We start from the raw sequence: 12,961 nt of genomic DNA, 5'->3' as shown, positions 1-12,961 counted from the left end.
GAGCAGCTGGCTTGCCACCGTGCGTACCAAGTGCTGGACTAGACGGACCTTTGGTCTGACCCAGCATGGCTTTCATATGCTCTTATATTCTTAACTCTTTCTCTGCTGCACCTGGAAGAAATGCATTATTTTGGTATGGCAAGATCCCAGTGTAATTCACCTTGGAAGAGGATTCAAAACTAAGATTTCAAAACAGGCCAGGAAGAGGAATCTGAAATCATAGAATAGTAGAGTTGGAAAGGGCCATGAAGGCCATTGAGTCCAATCCCCTGCTGTTGTGGGACTTCACATTACACATTCCCACTCAGATGGCTGGCCAGTTTCTTTTTGAATGTCTCTAGTGTGGGAGACCCACCACATCTCTAGGCAGTCGGTTCCGCTGTTGTGTTGCTCTGACAGTGAGGAAGCTTTTCCTGGTATCCAGTCTGAATCTGGGTTGTCACAACTTGAATTGATTATTCTGTGTCCTACACCCTGGCGTCAGCAAGAAGAGATCTTTACCTTCCTCTTTATGACAGTCTCTGAGGTACTTACAGAGGGATACCATGCTCCCCCTCAGTATGCTCTTTTCAAGGCTGACATGCCCATTTCTCTCAGTCTCTCTCCATAGGGCAGTGTTTCCAATCTAATTTAAAACTAAACTCAATTCCAAGTCTACAAGTAGGCTGAACTGCATAAAGAAAGTCAGGGAGGCCAAATCCAGCCTCTTTGATCAAAAGCTGCATCCTTTTCCAAGGATATTCATGGTAGTGGGGAACCCCATAAAAAATCTGAAATAAAACATTAAGCTTCTGAAAATACTTGCTTGGATGAGTTTTAAATAACCTGTTCCAAAGCTAATCCCTTGCCGCTAGGAAAATGGTTCAAGGATTGTGGAATCCTGGCTCAGATTCAGCCCTGCAGCTGTTCAGCCTCCACTCTTTTCCCTCTGACTTGTGGAATACGATTCCTGTCTGAATATAGATAGCTAGATTATAGAGTATCCAGGGGTACATATCTTCAAACTTCCCTTATATGTAATTATTATCACCCTTTTTATCTCTGTGAGAATTGTGTGGAATTTTTAAAGCAAGCCCAAAAACAAAATTCATGTTGCTAGCACAGTAGAACCAGAAGTGACATTTAACATAAAGGAAAATAAATAAATCCCGAAGAGGAAGGGCATCAGCCCACATATTTTCAAACAAACAAAAATGTGGGCGGCATTTGAGGTTTATCCTTTCCTAATTTAGTTTGAGGGGAGGAAAATAACCGTTGTAGTAGCTGGTATGCATTTTTAACTGCTACTGTTTTACTGCACAGCATTAGTCACTTTCAGATTTTAGACAGAAGGTCTGAAAGTGAAAACTTGAAGAAAGGGGACCCAATAAAGCCCCCTGCCCTGCCAATTTGTCTGAAAGGTAGTGTGTAGTAAGGCCTTGTTGAGGGGAAACTTTTCGATTAGTTGAGGAAAGTTCAAATAACCCTAATTAAGTCTACACTTTTCTTAGGTGTGATTCATCCATATAGTCCCTGCCCCAAATAGCAGTTGTACCAGGAGGATGCAGAGTTCAGGGTGTCTCTGAGTCACAGTAATGGCTTAGAAAGAAGGGTGTGAGCAGGCATTTTCAGGAGGGTGGTGAATCACGGTGCCAGATTCTGTCATGTGGCCCCGTATGCATGTGGTTTGGTTGAACTGCTGCCTTCAAGGCCACTGAGGCAGCACCTGCCAGTTCGTACGAGTAACATGTACAGGCGGTCCCAAGCTGGCATTTGCAAACACTCAACCTAAGGGCAGACCAGGATTGTGGAAACAGGTGGGTGGCAGGTGGGCCCCTGCGCCTTCTGTTAGGCCAGGGACAGAAAGACAGACAGACTGGAATTCAGAAATTCAGAGATACAGTGGGAGGACTGGTTGCCACTGATGCGTTGCCCAAAAGGAAGGCCACCTGCAATTAGGGGGAAATTACCATACTGTTAATGGAAACAGAAAACATCTCAAAAGCATAGAAAAGACTGGTCAGGGAATCTGTGAGGCTATTCAATCTGCGACTCATGGGCTAATGTTGCTGGGCAATGTGCAGGTTCTTCTTATCTCTTTATACGGTTCATTTTCTTGAAACTGGACAAGCAGACAATCATTCAACAAGAACGCCTTGAAGGGCTGACCTCCAACTGCCCTCTTTCAGGTAAGCTATCTGGTCATCCTAGCAGGTGCAGATGCTGAGACTGACTGGGTTCACCCAAGCCAAGGCGACATCTCATGTTTTTCATCCCAGCCAGAATGAGTAAGGAACCATGCTGCCGGGTTCAAACAACGTGGCAATCTGCCCTGGCTTATAAACCACCATGGCATTTCATGTTGTGTGAACACAGTCACTGTGGGAATTCAGCCCATCGGAGAGGAGTTTTTCCACTCTTCAATATTCCCCAATAGCATCAGGTTGGCCATTACCCCATTTAGGAAAACTAGGAAGATGATCCACAGCGTTGACCAGTTCCTGTCTGGAATGAGCATTTTGGAATGTTATAGTGGTTGATGTCTGCAGGTCAGTGGGAGCAGTCAGGTACAAAAATAGCAAAACTACGCCTGTCTCGCTGTTTCAGTACAAAGGAATAATGTCACAAGCAGCATTCTACCTTTGCTGTTCCCTCCTTTACAATAGGTTGATCTGCATGGCTTGATAGATGAGTTTTGGCCAGTATTATTTGCTTCCTCAACTGTAGGACTACCATAACTTTCTGTTACCAAGACATGCAAGCATCAGGGTAGAAACATGACCTCTTCGCTCCTCCCCAGTTCTCACATCTTTATGGTTTTAAGCCGTTCCCACACGCTCCAGGGCCCTGGCATCTGCAATTCTATGAGGGCAGCAAGGGATCTCGAACATTCTGACCAAATTACAATTCCCAGGATTCCTTTGGGGAAGCCATGGCAGTTATACAGCAGATAAGGTGGGGCAGCCCTACCACCACAGGGGCTCATGTGCTCACAGCAGCAACAGACCAGGAAGAGGAGCAAGTGGCACCGCTCTTCTGCTCCCTCCAGGAGAGCCCATTGCTGCTTCATGCTGCTTCCAGTGAGATCCTGCTGAGCCTGCCAGCTCCCGTGCCACGGTGGCGTTTGCTGCAGGGTAGGAGCGGCTGGCAGGGCTCCCTGGCACAATTGCTGTTGGGGACAGTGCCACGTTGCCTTGCCATGGCAGTGAGCATGGAGCTTGTTCCCGCAGGGGCTTCATGAGAAACTGGCTGAGCTGCTGTGAAAGCTCATCCAAGCTCTCTCAGGAGCCCCGTCCTGGGCAAGGTGTGTGGCAGGAGAGGGGGGCTGTGGGAGCAGCGGCACAGTGGCATTGCTTCTTTGCTCCAGGTGATAGGATGCATTGGGCCAGGTCTGCAACAGATACAATGGAATAGATTGGTTCTGAAAGGGCAAATGTAAGTGGCAGAAGGAACCTACCCCCCCACCCCATGTGTGTGCATCGTGCGCATGCAGTTTAACGAACACACCTAGAAAGATTTTTACACTTTTTAAAAATCCTATTTCCTTACCAAAGGCTTTAAAAAGAAGTACCTTCCTGGAATTCTGTAATACTGATGGACTGCTTTCTGGTTTGAAAAGGAAAGGTTTGCAAATGCAAGAGAATTTTTAAAAGAAAGAAAAAGCATTGCATCTGAAAGTAATACTATAATCCCTGCAAATCAGAAAAGGCTGTTGAATGAAGGAGGGGAACAAAGCAGAGCCCAGATGCTGATAAAAAATGATCACAACAGAAGTTTGCTTAGTAAGGTAATCTGTCTCCTTGTGTATCAGCTACATGGCTCTATCTTTCCCAATGTGCTAAAAGTTAATGGAGTTTGAAGGCTCCAGCTGATGCTCCATATTTGTAACAGCAACAGCATTGTGTTCTGTGAGGCAAATGAACTGGCACGGGCCCTTCCTGGCTTCCTGGAGCCTGGCTGAAATGCCAAGAAGATGATTCAAGGTTCAGTGGGCCAGTTCAGCATAATACACCTCCTTCATAATAGAAACGGAAAGGACCTGGTAGACTGAAGCCTTTCCTGGGCCCATAACGAATGGCAGCCCAGCTCATCTCCCAGGTGCAGGACAGGAAGATGAATGAAATCTTCAGGTGGCTACTGTGGTGTCCAGCCTTCCTCTGGCTGGGGTGGGATACAACCTAGAATCCTGTTTATGCTCCAGAACAAACAAGCGAACACAGACAGGCAGACACCCTTTGCTAGCTTTCTTATACGGCTTTCCCCAACCAGGTGCTCTCCTGATACTTTGGATTGTAATTTCCATCTTCCCATTTGCAGTGGTCTCAGTGGAACATTCCACCAAGGGAAATATTATCCAATAAGTAACTGGGTGGATGACGACTTCCTGCTTTAGGCAAGACACGGACTTCTCCTTTAATGCGCAATATGCCCGCTGTTAAAAGAATTCTCTGGAATTACAGCAAAAGAAACAACTGAAATTGGAACCCTTTTTATCTTCTATTAAGAAGGCTTATCTATATATTATAGCAGCACACCTGAGAAGTGGTGATAACTGTGCTGATCACACCAGCAACTCAGCTCAGTGCGTCTTTATGCATCTAGATTTATGGCTGCCTTTCACTTTTGCTATAAATGCTTAATTTACACTAATCACTTATTTCATTTTTGCCATCAGTTCTGAGATCATGAACAAATTAAAATAAAGAAGATGTAACCATGAGGTAAAGCTTACAATTATAAATCTGTTCTTTTTTAATATTTGTTTGGCACTCCCTCCCTCCCTCTTCCCTCTCCCCTCCCCCTCCCTCTATATATATTCCATTGTACAGGACATTCAAAAAAGATCATCCCAAAACAATGGCTTCCAATCCTTCTGTTAAATGACTACTGCAAAAAAAAAAAAAAAAAAAAAAAAAAAAAACCTATCTGTTGTCTCTTACTTTCCATGGAAGGCAATGGGACCCATCCGGGCAGGGCCTTCAGGGTGTGGGTGGGAGAGAACCCAGGTCATGATTGGCAGAAGGGAGAATTTGAATTTATCCAGTCTATACATATATGGTTGTTTTCCTGATGTTCCCTGTCTACATTTGGCAAAAGACAACTCAGTTTTCTTTTGAATGTATGTTCTTTCAGGACTGAAAGAGGTGTGTGGAGTGTACACACACATGCACACACACACGCACCACTGAGAGAGAAAGAGAGAGAACACTACAGAACACACAATTTGCCTTTCTTAATAAGCAGAGAAACAAATGGCAAATGCTAGCACCAAATGACTGAACACTAGATTACATAACACCTCATTAGCCCTCTACTGAATGCCGTTTTGGACTATAGTATTATATGGCTTTTATCTTGAACACTGCCTTGAAAGTGTTCCACTCTTAAAGGCAATCTAGAAATAATTGTAAATAAATTAAAAAACAAACTAACTCTGAGCTTTCACAAAGCAAGAGTAGTATGCTTTTATAAAGTGCCTGAAAATGGCATCAGGAATTAAACCTGGAAGTGTTGCTTCTAACCCAGGACCTCCTTTCACCCCACAAGCCTTATCTGGGTTTGGAGTCAGAGATTCTTCTCTGTGCCCTTCAAAATGAAGCCCAAGGGATGGTCTTTCCTGCAGTGGCCCCCTGTTTATGGAAGATTCTGATTCTCCCATCTGTCCCAAAGACATGCATTTATTTGGTACATGGCAAAGATGGGCATTTGGACATCTGTTAAGGCCTGATGGTTTGCAGCTGCTTTTGCAGTGCTCTCTTTAGAGGATAGGGAAGGGGAAGACAGCTTTTGTGCATTATCGGTGAATACTTTTCACAGTACATAGTTTTATGGTGTTTATTCTCATCTGCATCATGCTGATTATTGATTATTGTTTTTGAGTTGGTTTCAGTTATATTCTTTATGGAATCCCGCATTTGAGCATGTGAGTCACTTCAGGACTGATATTCATAGCGGGAAGAGGTAGATATATTTTAATAAATACAAACAACATTTGGTAAACCAAGATATCCTGACGTTAGGTACATTTTGAGGTGAGCAACGGCTAATCTCAGCACATTCACAAAATTATAGCTTGCATACAGACTGAAATAATCCCTAGAGAAGATCCCTTGACATCAATGTGTTTTAACTTAATCATGTGAAGTCCCAATTATTTATTTATTATACCACCCAATAGCTGAGGCTTTCTCTATTTGAATGAGTCAACTGTAAGCACGACCAATCTGGACCCAACCCATAGATTCCCTGCATGCCATGAGGGTCAACCAAGCCAGTTTTGTTTGGGCTCACCAGAGGAGCATTTCTGAGCTGTCATCACTTCCAGCCATGAAAGCACAATCCCCATCCACTGCAGCCAGACAGCAATTTAATAAAATACTGTTGATCCCTGCAGTTGCTGCTGTTGCTCTTTCTTCTTGTACTTTCTAACAAGCTTCCGGTAGAGGTACTGGACTCTCTGGTCTTCCTGGCTCTCAAAAAAGGAGGCTGAAATCTTTCGGCATAGTCTGTGGGAGTATGTTTCCAAAAATATGGTGACATAAATGATGCAGTAGAGGAGTCCTACGGCAAGGGTGACAGCTGTGTTGGGAGGATTCAGAGACCCCACGGAACAGTTCCCAGAGACAAGGGTCAGGTTCTGATGGTAATTCCTTTCGAACTGATGTATGGACTGTTGGGTAGAAATGGCATCTCTGAGAATAGGTCCAAGAAACTTTAAATAGATCAGTTCAGCCTGAAAGAGAAAAAAAAATGAGAACGATTCAGTAAAAACTGTGAAACCATCACAAAGCATGCATGTGCATGTGTGTGTGTGTAATGGACAAATATATTAATCCTATTTTTTATTAATTATCATTATGTATTAGAAATGGTGAAGAAGTAAGATATTATAAATGTAGATATATATTAGGAGTGGTGAAAAAATCCCTCTAAATTGTAAAGCCCCTTAACTGTAAATTATAAGAAAGTTAACTACACTTAAATTTCTTTAAAATTATTAGCACAACTTACTCAAGAAAAGTTTATGGTTGCAATCCTGAACACATTTAACAGAGAGTAAATCTAGTTGAACCTACAAGATACATAAATATCCTTAGAATCTGCCAGTGGGTAACAGTTTCTGGATCAGAGCCTTAAGAGCAAAATTTCCAATCTCACATACGGTCTATCTCTGACTTTCCAAGTAATCAACAAAACTTTCTTTTTGCAACCAGCATAAATTAGTTGTTAACCAATTCATACTTCTCTATAGTTGAAAGATTTCCTAGGATTCTGTCATCTAAAAATGGCACATGCATGTTGGAACTGTTCTGAAGTAAAAACGTATGTGGTGAAGAAGCCACTTGAACTAGTCGTATCATGAGCACAAATTATCATGCTTATATCATGAATGGTATAGAAAAAAATCCATGCTTCACACAGATAGTAGTCAAATCTATACAGCTGGCCATTTTCACATTAAATCCATGCTAGTTGAGGGGGAGGGGTACAGTTTTCTTTGAAAACTACATAGATGATCTTGATTAGTATTACAGGGTTAGTTTGGAAAAATGAGCAAAAAGCATGTAAGATGAATTTTAAAATAACTTTTGCACCTCAGGAATGGATCTCATTTGAAGCACATAATTAGGCCAGGTCATTACATGTTATAGAGTGAGGTACTAACGAAGTGGTGGAAGTCACAGCTGGTAGAAAGGACTATCATTTCAGGCAGCAAAAGGTAGAATAAAAGAAATATTCTAGATGCACCACTGTATAAAAAAGCCCTTCCCTGCTAGAAAATTGTTGTCATGGTGAAACAGCTTGACTAGCTTTTCTCATTGGTGTGCTAATTTTTGGCTAACTGGGAGTTTTTTGTTTGTTTGGCTTGCTTGCTTGCTGTGTGTCTCCGTGTGTGTGTTTTGTGGGGGGAGTATTCAAAATGGCATCCTCTACTTGCAGTCTGCAGTGGTACAGTCTACACCGCAAGGTTTTAATCCTCATTCAGATGAATTTGCCGTGTAAACTAGGACTTACTGGGCGTTCAGAAACCTTGGGAACTGAGCCATGATTAGACTGAGCCTGACTGCAGAGAGCTACTTCCAACCTGCATTGGTAGGCAACAAAAGGTAGTTTTTTAAGCTATCATCACATCCCTGCTCATCTGAATCCACACTACTTTATGAACAGAGAAAGTACATTTTGGCCACGGTATGCTAATTTTCACTCATACCCATTCTGTATGTCTGAAATCAGTCATGTTCAAAGAGTGTTTCAGTTTCCATTGACAATGGGCTTATTTTACCCCATCACTTAAAGACCCAAGCTTCTAGACCTCAGTACTCACATTATATTTTATCCAGAAGTTAATTGGCACTACAGGCAACTTAGACACTTCTGTCACTGTGGCTTGTGCTAAATAGAAGGAGATATAGTCTGCTGTTATGATCACCAGTGTCAATATGAACACAAGAGAAACAAGAAATATGCGCATTAAACAACCCGTGAATTCCTCTCGGGATAACCTGAGACCAGCTGATTTAATCAACTTCTTAGGGGAGCAAACCAGCAGGTGAGTTGCATTTTTCTGCCGAGCCAAATCTTCTAGTTTTTTGGTGATGTAAATATTGTCAAACTGGAGATCTGTGAGGTAGCTCTTCAGGTACCAGGAAGACTCAAAAACCAGATAAAAGAGGACGAAGCCAGCAGTAATCCGGTTGGCCCAAAGTATGGCCTTCTGGACTAGCATTTCAGCTTCCAAGAAATCTTCCTTGATCCCTTGGCTAGCGCTAGTCATTTTCTGACTCAGTAGGAAGCTATTGTTGTGCCTTTCTAAATGAACATTGCTATCTCTAGTTCTCCCTATTTTGGATGGCATGTTGTCAAACACTGTTTTAAGAGTGCGAGCGAAGTCCCACGAAGCATCATCCAACAGAACGGTGGAGGTCAGAAGGCTCTCAGAGGAATCCTTGCAGATGCACTTAATGACCTGCAGGATAGATCTGATGTTGCTCATGATGTTTGGGATTATGTTAGCAGTTACTATCATGAAACAGGCAGACAGCAGCAGCCTCCGTCCTTGCTTCGTCCCCAGGGTGGGCACAATGATGGTGAACATGCAACGAACAGGGTGCACTAAGAAGAGGGTCAGCAAGGCCAGGAAGCCAATGGCCGAAGCAGTTGTGGCGGAGAACTGGAAAGAGTACTGCAAGGAAGAAAACATCCAGCAATAGAAGAAGCCTCCAATCGACACAGCAATGCAGCAGCACATCAGAAACAGGGATAACAGCTGGTTGTGGTTGGATGGGAGCGGTGAGGAGTAAGCAAGCCAGGCTCCCATGGTGAATTCTTGTACTCTCGGGAACAGAATGTCCTGAGACCAGGTCCAGATGCCCATCCTGTTCCAGTAACAAAGAAATATTCCTGATTGCTAGAAATGAAAGTGCAAATATTTGAAAACGGCCGAAGTAACAGTTTTTACTGCTTGGTTTTTGAATGTTTACCTCTAATTGGAACTGTTTGTGATACTGAACTCGTACAATAGATATTCAGAAATAAGTCCCTCTGAAGTCAATGGGTTTACTCCCAGGTAGGCTGATAAAGCATTGCAATGGCTTGGGTTCTGGTTACCTGAAGGAGCACTTACGTCCATATGTGCCCGCCCGCCCCTTGAGATCAGCGGGAGGCCCTTCTCCGGGAACCTTTCGTGAAGGAAATTAGGAGGGTAGGTACTCGGAGGAGGGCTTTCTCTGTGGCACCCAATCTATGGAATGCGCTCCCCAGAGAGGTCTGCCTGGTGCCATCATTATTTGTTTTTCGGCACCAGGCAAAGACCTTTTTATTCAAACACTATTTTAATTGTTAATATTATTTATTTATTTTATTTTTCAGGCCAGGTCGACTCATGTTATATTGTTTTATTCTGTCCTTATTTATTATTGTGAGCCGCCCCGAGGCTTCAGCGAATGGGGTGGCATAGAAGCCCTCTAAATAAATAATAAATAAATAAACCCTCTTTTTTTGTATCTTTAATTTGTGTTGACAGAGATCAGCTATAAACCCCAAACATGGTCTGCTGTTAAGATACTAAACACAGCTGCATGCGTTGCTATTATATACTTTCAGATTCTAAATTCTATTGCATATAGTCAGCTGCTAATTGTTGTGAAATGATAAACACGATTGCTCAACAATTGTCCCAAACTGTCAGATACTAGCTGTTAAACCACATGCTTGCTCGTGGACTTCTTTGAGCAGAGGGCTGCAAACAGTCTGCAAGGATGCCAGAGCTGCCCTATCAGCTTTCCCTAGGCAGAACCCCCAGGAGTTGCATCCCAGCTTGTGCTGCCTTTCCGGGGATTCTGAACTCATGACTGGGAAGGCCTGTGAGCTAGTCAGCCAGTCTGAGCTGAGCTGGACCACCACCTTCCTTAGTCCCTTGTTGCTCCTCTCTCTGCCCAGCAGATCGAGGTGGACTTTTCCTGTCGATATGACTGGGTGCTCTCTGGCTGATCGACACAGCAACTGTTTCTGCTGCAACTGGGATCCAGCTTGACAAGCTGCCACTCTGAAGCACAGACCTGCTTCCTAACCCACAGGGGCTCAGGGTAGCCGGGCTAGATTCACATAACTTTCTACTTTCCTTGGGGATCCTTGCTTCCCTTCCATCCCCTTTGCTATCCTTGTTAGCAAGTGTTCTCTCAATTTCGACTGGGGGTTTGGATTTCAAGCCAAGACCAAGGGCAAGGTTTCCTCCCTCCCTGCTGAGCCCACCACAGTTGTATTTAGATACAAATTTGGATTTGGAGTAGTACGATTCATCCCTACAGGGAAGTGGGGAGGCATTGCATAGCAGCTGGAAATTTCACCTCCATTTCAGACAGATCAATTAACTCAGTGCTCAGACATTCTCCCAGTTCAGAGAGAGAAGTGGGGAGATGCCTAATGATCAGACTCAGGCTGCCGGCCCATTTTGCCTGGGAGGGGAGTCTGTACTGCACAGGGGCACAAGTAGGTTGCACATGCCTTTGCATAGCCCCCTCCTCTCCCTTGCCTCATATAGCACGGAAAATAGATTCCCCACTGAATTCCTCTGAAGCAGTTTTTTGAAATGTGGTTGCGTTGACTCCAAGGTGATACATAATGGCATTATTAAACCATGCAGCTGTTGACTAATATATCCTAGTATACCATTAAGCAACAGATTTTCTCTGGGGAACAATCCTCAATAGCAGACATCTTTCACTTTTTCAAGACACCCAGAAAGATGGGCATTAAAACAACATGAAATTCTACATACCTAGTCTTATGAAGATGTCCCCAGTTCCTTTGTACGTGCTTGGGTTCCGCACAAATGCTCTTCTTGTTTTCGTATGTTGTGGGTTGCAGGGGAGAACTTCAGATAAATTTCACAACAAAATAAAACAGAACCAAGAAAGTCTATTCTGGTTAAAAGGGGGTTTGTATGCTAACCTGAAATGTTTTGGACAAACTGGTAATGGATATCCTAAATGATATTGTATGACATGATACCGTCTTCTCCAACCTCCATTCCTTCTGGGATATTTAACAAGGCACCAATATCTCTGTCTGAATCTCTCGGAGAATTTCTACCAACCGTATGTATGTGCTGATGAACCTGGCTTGAAAACCACCCTACTTATTACAGAAGTGAGCCCTGAGTGGGTGTGGACAGAAGGCGCTTCCAGGAAAGAAACACTAAGTTTACACTGTGGTGATAGGTCACTATGAATAATCACTGGATCTTGGTGATGAATTTAGTTAACCAATTCCTGCTTTTAAAAAGCTCTAAACACGTTGTGTTGTATGGTTTTAGTTAGGTTACCCAACCTTTACTTTAAAACAGCAGTGTGGTGTCAAGTAGCAGAGAAAAAGCAAACTCAAGTGGGCTGCATCCAAGAGCTGTTCTCTGCTCACAGATGGTTCCTACACTAGATTTGTGGAGATCGGCCCTCTCGCGATGAACTGCCAGGAAAGTCCTCGGACCCTGTGTAGCATCTTTCAGGAGCTGGAAAGGCTGCTGGGAAGGTGGGGAAGCCCCTGAGGAAGTGGAGGAGCGTACTTCCGCCAGCCAAATCACACATTCCCCTAAATCCAGATCTAACCCAGTTTGGGGACATTGACAAGGGACAGAAAATAAAAATGGCAGGTATCCTAATGCCGTTCTGTAGGCCTCTAATGGTGTTTACAGTTCTGGCTGTCCCATCTCAACAAGGATATCCTAGAGCTTTTCCAGGAGAAGGTGACTAAGGATTCATGTTTAGATGGAATAAAGTCCTACAACTCCCAGCATTCCCCAACCAGGATTTGTTGTTGTTGTTTTTCTGTCCCGACATGCATAGAATTGTGCACCTAAACCATCAAGGTGTTAGCTCACCTTCCTTTTTCAGAAAGGCTGAAATGTTTGAAGCTTTTAGTTTAAGGGAGAAAAATGACTGCACATGGTTACAGAGAGACAGAAACATGGGCAGACATGAATGGGACAGAGGGGCAGAGCGAGTCAGAATTGCTCCCTCCTCCATTATACTAGAACTTGATATCACTCAGTAAAACTGCTTAGTATAGGTTCATAGTTGACAAAAGGAATTTCTTCTTTACATAAGTTGTCATTAATGTATGAAATATATTGTGGGAGCAGCAACTGGAATAGAAACCAAAAGAGCAAAATTATTTTAAAGGTGTGATCACATTTAAAATACTGGGACACGGGGCAGGTGATAATATTTTCTTCCTATGCTGCAGTCCTGATGGATATCAACTACCAAAGTATTCTGATGATAAATCACACACACTCAGGAAGTTTCCTCAGAGTTTTTACTTTAACTTTCCAAAAGTATTTTTGAAAGCTAGCCCATTATTTTGACACATCTTTGTTGGTCCAATTAAGAACCAGAAAAAGTATAAGAGGAGCCATGCTGGGATCAGACCAAGGTCTATCTGGTCTTGAATTCTGTTCACATAGATGCTGACTGGTTGCTGGTAA

General features: G+C 43.3%; 1 protein-coding gene across 1 annotated transcript; it reads right to left on the bottom strand.

Annotated features, from left to right (window-relative positions):
* Positions 1-5,945: 5,945 nt before the first annotated feature.
* On the bottom strand, positions 5,946-11,355 carry LOC123028438 (osteoclast stimulatory transmembrane protein; the record flags this gene model as incomplete). Its single annotated transcript, XM_044440221.1, has 3 exons — positions 5,946-6,712; positions 8,306-9,356; positions 11,258-11,355. Coding segments are annotated over 3 exons (1,515 nt in total), but the record flags the coding sequence as incomplete, so codon positions are not given.
* Between the last annotated feature and the right edge of the window lie 1,606 nt (positions 11,356-12,961).

Source organism: Varanus komodoensis, unplaced genomic scaffold (assembly GCF_004798865.1).
Source record: "Varanus komodoensis strain SLA01 unplaced genomic scaffold, ASM479886v1 scaffold37, whole genome shotgun sequence".
Classification (NCBI taxonomy): domain Eukaryota; kingdom Metazoa; phylum Chordata; class Lepidosauria; order Squamata; family Varanidae; genus Varanus; species Varanus komodoensis.
Note: the sequence above shows the minus strand (reverse complement) of the source record. Positions and strands in the feature narration are given on the sequence as shown.